Here is a 6,524-nt window from a genome sequence, read left to right as displayed (position 1 = left end):
ACCAGCCTGTGATTCCATGAAAGTCTGACTGCAAATTGGTTGTTGGATGCAGAGAAATTGTTAACATTTACTTTGCTTTATTTTCTTCTCTGTTTCTTTTCTCTCATCCAGTATTTTTGGAATTTGTTTCTATTTATTAAATTATCTCACCTTATGAGTTTCTTTGTCACTTTTTTTCCTTACTGAATTGCCAGCTGGGGTTAAAACACAAGACCCTTCCCCAGCTCCATTGCCCTTCTCTAGATACAGTCCAGCACCTCAATGTCTTTATTGTTGTGTGGGACCCAAAACCGAATACAGCATTCAAGGTCTCACCTCACCAATGCCCAGCACAGGGGCATGATCACTGCCCTTGTATCATGGAGGCTCACGAAATCGAGACAAATCATCTGTTCAAAAGAGATTCTATTTTATGAAGTAGTTAACCTCCCCCCACTCCCAGCAATTACAGATCCAACAACAACTGAAAACAGATTCTTGATGTCAAATGAAATTGTTACGACCTGACTGACTTAAAGAATCCTGAAGGTTTCAGCAGGGCAATGTGGAATGGACAGTCATTGTGCCCAAGGCAGCAAGGGCTCTCCCTTGGGCTCCTGTGGACTCCCAGGTACCCAAAAGGGAGTTCTGACTGCCCCAGGATGACACACAGGGGGCTCTGCCTGCCCCACACTGTCACAAAGAGGGTTCTGGCTGCCCCATGATGTCACACAGGGGACTCTGCCAGGCTATAAAAGGGGCCCCACAAGAACAGACAGTGGTTGCTGGGCACAGCAGTCTGGCAGTGTCTTGGCAGACAACAGCCTCAGCCTCTGCCTCCCCACCAGGGTTGGATTCCCATCACTGGGACACCGAAGGTCACTGGGGAACATCTTCACCAGCCTGTGCTGGTGACCTGAACTGCCAGGGACGGTGCCATGGGGTTCCTCAACATCTTCACCATGGGTGAGCTGGTGGCAATCATGATGGTGGTGCTGCAGCTCATCCTGGTCACTGCCATGCTACGGGACAAGTGTCTGTGGGTAGGCGGCCTCTGATCTGCTGTGTGGGTTGGGCTGGGCTGGGCCATGTGGGTTTGGGGTTGGTGTGGCATGCGTGGCAGGACAGTGTGAAGCATCCTGGGGAGCTCCTCTTGTCTCACCCCTCTGTGGTTCTTGCAGAGGTTCCGTCAGAACTCAGAGCATCCAAGCACAGTGAGAGGCCGGCTGGAGGGGCAGAGCAACGTGGACAGGGCACAGAGATCAGCAGACACTGAGCTGCCCCATGGCAGTACCCCACGCAGTTCCATGAGCTCCAGGAGGCATTTCCCAAGGTTCATCCGAAGCTCTCGGGACTCCCAGGCACTCTTCGAGGAGCACCGCAAGGAGCTGGAGGCACAGCTGGCCCAGTGCCGATGGGGCAGGGGGAGCACCAGGGTGGTCCATGCTGATGTGCAGGGGAAGCCAAGGCTGCTGGGGGCCAGAGAGCCTCCCCAGTGCCTTGGAGTGGAGTTGGTGAGGCCAGACATGGACAAGGTGATAGAAAAGGACAAACATAAGAACATAAGACAATGTAGCAGCAACAGCTCCATGATGCTGCAACACAGAAGATCTGTGGCAATAGCCAGGTTGCTCCCTAGACTAGTGGTGATCATGAATCCCATTGTATTGGAAAGCAGCAGCAGCAGCAGCAGCAGCTCAATGGAGCTGGAATACAGCACCAGCACTGCTGCTGGAAGGTTCCTGGGGCAGCTTACTGCCCGGCTTCAGAGACACCTGGAAGCCTTGCAGACACGCTATGTTCAGCGCCGCCGGTGCTTCTCCATCCGCTTGAAGTCTCAGTGGTGGTGGCGGTGCTGGACCCAGAAGAGAAAAAGGGTGTAGTAATCATGAGTAGTCAGAGAGGGGTAGGGGAGTAGGGAGTTTCAGGAACTGCCTGGGACAGTCCTTGGGCCTCTCCAGATCCCTCTGTAGAGCTTCCTGTCCTCTGGCATACACACATTCCCACCCAGCCTGCTGTCCTCTACAAATTGGCTGAGGGTCCCCTCCTCCAAGTCATCAGTAGAAACAGGACTGGTCTCAGTGCTGCCCAGGGGAGCCCCACTGGTGACTGGGTACCAGCTGAATCAAACTGTCCCCTACCACTCTCTGGACCTGGCCATCCAGACCCTTTTTTACAGTGAACAGTGGACCTGCCCAAGCCATGAGCAGCCAGTTTCTCCACAAGAATGCTTTGGGGAGCGGTGTCAAAGGCTTAACAAAAGCCCAGGTAAACACTGTCCCTAGCCTTTCCCTCTCCCACCAAGCAGGTCACTTTGTCATAGAAGGAAAGCTGTGGACAATCCAGGAAACTTCATTTCACCCTGCTTTAAGGATAGAATGAAGGACCCTGGGAACTACCAATCTGCCTACCAGCCTTCCCTCTGTGTCTGGGAAGATTCCCACTTTGAGATCTGCTCTTCCCCTGATTCTTACCCATAAACCCTCAACCCTTTCATCACCACTGTCAATTCCTAGACAGTCAGAACATTCCCTCATATACAGGGCTACCCCACTGCTTCTCCTTCTTTGCTGAGCCCTTCTGAAGAGTTTGTCTCCTCCCAACTCCTTGTGCAACACCAGCTGGCAGGGTGGTGTGAGGAGCAGCAAAGGCCTTGATGCTCAGCACTGATTGAAACATCCTGGGGTTATCAACAGTCTTTTCAGCACAAATCCAAACCATGGGCCCACTGGAAGAAATGAAACTCTTCCTGCCCAACTCAGCAAGTTCTCCACCCTTTACTATTACATGTTGTGTATGTCCTGCTCAGGTCCCACACCATCACAACACATCCTCACCACTCCTTTGCCCATGAAATGTCTGGGAAATGTCCATCAATCTCCAGAGCTGGGCAGCAGCTGTCCTATGGAACCCGTGAGGAGGAGGGTGATGGAAGTGGAGGACCTTGTAAAGCCAGACAGGAGAAGCAGCTCCATGGGGCTGTGCAGCACCGTCACCATTGCTCGGGGTAGAAGTGGTTCCCCAGGTCTTCTGCTTTCCCCTTTTTAAAAATGGGGGTTATATTTCCCTTTTTCCAGTCATCAGGGACTTTACCTAACTGCCACAATTTTTCAAAAAATGATGGATAATGGCTTGGCAACTTCTTCTGCCAGCTCCCGCAGGACCTGGGGATGTATCTCATCAGGTCCCATGGACTTGAGCACATTCAGGTTCCTTAGATGGTCTTGAATCTGATCCTCTCCTACAGTGGGCTCAGGGTGTTCATTCTCCCAGTCCCTGCATTTGCCTTTCTCGACTTGGGTGGCGTGGCTGGAGTACTTGCCATTGAAGACTGAGGCACGGAAGTCCTTGAGAACCTCAGTCTTCTCTTTGTGCAGGGTAGTCAGGTCTCCTGTTTCCTTCTGAAGAGGGCCCACATTATCCCTACTCTCTTGCTTGCAACATATCTATAGAAGCCCTTCCTGTTATCCTTAATATCCCTGTCCCTGCCTTCCCCTTAATCTTCACCCACAAGCTCTCAGCAGGCTCCTCGTACTTCCTGAGGCAGAGTTCCATATCCATAGAGGGCTACATCCCCTCCTCATCTCTCTAGCCTGTCTTTCCTAAAAAGCCTAAACCCTTCCATTCCAGTGCTCTAGTCATGGGAGCTATCCCACCATGTCTCTGTGGTATTCTGCTTTCCTTTTCACTTGTTGGTCATTGCCAGTGCTTGCTTTTATTTATATGAGAAAATTGCCAAGGAGTTTGGTTAAAAATGGGTGTCCCGGTTTGAAACAAATTTGGAGGAACGTCCAAAATAAATGTCCTCTGATAGAAGGCAGGTTACAGCCGCCCTCCCCCACCAGGTTCAGAAAGAATTTTCCTCGGAGGAAAGTGAAAGGAAAAAAACCTATTTATTTAACAAACACAATGCATGCATGCACGGGAAAAGAATAATGCTAAATAATAAAACCTCTCGCTGTGCAGAGAATCTGGCTAGATTTCCAAGTCCTTTGAGGGTGTGGATTTCTCCTCTGCGGAGCTGGGGTTTGGCGTGGGCCCCTCCGGGCCTCTGTGGAAAGGCCTCCCAGTGAAGTTCTGATGTTCTGGTGTTCTGAACAGTTCCAGAAGAGATTAAGAAGCCAAAGTCCCAGGACAAAAAACTAGCTAAAAAGTAAAAGGAATGTAGCTCTCTTCCCTGCTACAGAAGCGGAGCTTATCTGTGTTTTGAACACAGCGCCGAAGGAAGTCCACCGGCTCTCCCCCCTCTCCCTTAAAGGTACAGAAAGGCACAGGATTCATATCTGGCATAGGGCAGACAATAGAGAATACAGCATCATACAGTCACCCCACGACAATGGCTTTCCCAAGTGTTTGGAGGAGATGAAAGAACCTGAAACTGCTTCTTCTGAAAAATCCATAAGGGTGGGATGCTGTATGAAGCTCACTGCCATAACTAGCCAGTAACTTCAACTGATATGTTAACTATTAAAAATGTGACTTTTATCATGAGTGTATGTGTGTGTAAAATACAAAAAACTGTGGATCTTTCTCCATTCTACAAACCTTTCTTCTCTCATCTACATCCTAGGAAGCCATTTGGCCCCGCCCCTCACCTCTGGCTCCAACCCTGGGTTTGTGGTCCCACCCCCTCTCACACTGCTCCCCCCTCTTCCCTCCCCCCTTGCCTCAGGGGAGTCTCCACCTCCTAATGTGCAGCGGCCTCAGGTGTCGCCAGTGAGGATGAGGAGGGGGCAGACGCTGCTGGTGGGGGATCAGTGGGTCACCTGGGCGCACCTGTTGCAAAGAGCTGCCGGAGGGAGGTGGCCGAGGGCGTGATTCCAGGGAGTCTCTTAAGGAGTCTCAAGGACTGATGGTGAGAGCATCTCACAGGGGCTGGGGAGTACCTGCAGCATTGCTCAAAGAAGAGGAGCCGAGGAGCCGCCGACGAGTCACGGAGTGCCGAGGGGCGGGGGGCGGACCCGGCCCGGGGGAGGGAGGGGAGGGCGGCTGCCAAGCGGGCGACCGATCCGGAGGGGTCCCGGCGCTCCATGGCGGGCCGGCGCCGGGCTGGCGGCTCGCAGGGTTCGGGCAGGGCCGCGGCTTGGCCGGGGCTGCGCTGGGCCCGGTCCCAACCCCGACCCCGACCCCGATCCCGTCCCGCCTGGCGCTTCCCGGCGGCCCCCGCCCCGATCACGTGACGCGCGGGAAACCACGTGACCCATGCGGAGCGCGCGCGTAGGGGGCGTGGCGCGGGTCAGGCCCCGCCTCCCCGCGGGACAGAGCGGGACAGACCGGGAAACAATGGGAAAGACCGGGACACAGCGGAACGTGTGGATTATTATGCGGGTAATGACCACGGGTGCAGCAAAGAGGAGCAGGGTAACGGAGAACATGGAGATGAGAGCCACCCGGCAGTGCTCCTGCTCGTGAGACGGGCACAGGGAAGCCACTGTGGGAATGAGAATGATGGGAACGAAGAAGGTCAAGCATTGAGCACCCCACAGCACCCACATCATGGGATTGGGAAGGTCACAGCGGCAGCAGAGCTTGCAGAGCTTTTCCATGTCCTTTTTGGCGCTGATGGCTGTCATCCAGAAGAGCACCCAGTAGCAGGAGAACGCTGACACCAGGTAAAGGAATCTCACATACATCAGGGGCATGACAGGAGAGCAGGACACATCTTCCAGCAGGAAGAGCAGGGCAGAGGGGACCGCAAAGAGGAGGAAGATGAAGTCGGTGGACAGCCAGGCTAAAGATGCTGGCAGTGTGCCCTTTCCATCTGAGGAGGCAGAAGAGCCCCGTTCCCAGCCAGCCCACAGAGACAGATGAGCAGTGTCACACTGTGTATGGCCACGTCGGTGACACGTCGGTGAAATGTCTCTGCTGCGACCTGCCTGGGAAAGGAGGAGGGAGAACCTGGTGCAAAGTAAAGGGGAGAGAAAGAGGGACAAGGCTGGAGCTGTGGAAGGAAGCGGAGATGGCCAAGAGGCAGCTGAGCATTTTGCTTTCCAACTCTGTGGGGGGAAAGAAAGCGCTGTCAAATCCATCCAGGAAAACAGAGGAGAAATAGCAGGTGGTGGAAATCGCCGGCAATTGGGATTCAATTTGTCTGTCTGAACTGCAAACGCCGACAGACACCGAGCACCGCTGGACGCCTGCTGGCGTTGCGGTGTGTCCTGCTCCGGCTGCAGCCCGCCTGGTGAGACCCCCAGCAGCAGCTGCCCGGGGGCTGCGGATCGGGCAGCAGCCAATCGGAAGCATTGCAGCGTGCGGCAGCCAATAGGAGCCCTGGCTACTCCGGCAGCCAATGGAAAGCGCTGTTTCCTGAGGGACCAGGCAAAGGTCGAAGCCCCTCACAGCTGCTTCGTTTTTTGGGACATTTGTGGAAAGCTCGGAGTTCTTTTTTTTTTTTCTTTAGCTTCCCTTTTCCAGGACAGGAGGGATTCCGGCGCGGGGGCTATCCCGCCTCGGGCGCTTCTGGGCGGTTTTGAAGCGGGGGGAGCCCACCGCGGCAGTGGCGGGAAAAGGGGGTGCGGAGTATAAAAGGGGGCGCCGGCGTCGCG

General features: G+C 54.1%; 1 protein-coding gene across 1 annotated transcript; it reads right to left on the bottom strand.

Annotated features, from left to right (window-relative positions):
• Positions 1-3,089: 3,089 nt before the first annotated feature.
• On the bottom strand, positions 3,090-6,222 carry LOC116438845. The gene is given in 5 exon segments (XM_032097850.1): positions 3,090-3,380; positions 5,175-5,699; positions 5,701-5,749; positions 5,751-5,995; positions 6,088-6,222. Coding segments are annotated over 5 exon segments (1,245 nt in total).
• Between the last annotated feature and the right edge of the window lie 302 nt (positions 6,223-6,524).

Source organism: Corvus moneduloides, unplaced genomic scaffold (assembly GCF_009650955.1).
Source record: "Corvus moneduloides isolate bCorMon1 unplaced genomic scaffold, bCorMon1.pri scaffold_133_arrow_ctg1, whole genome shotgun sequence".
Classification (NCBI taxonomy): Eukaryota; Metazoa; Chordata; class Aves; order Passeriformes; family Corvidae; genus Corvus; species Corvus moneduloides.
This window is presented reverse-complemented; position numbering and strand designations above follow the sequence as displayed.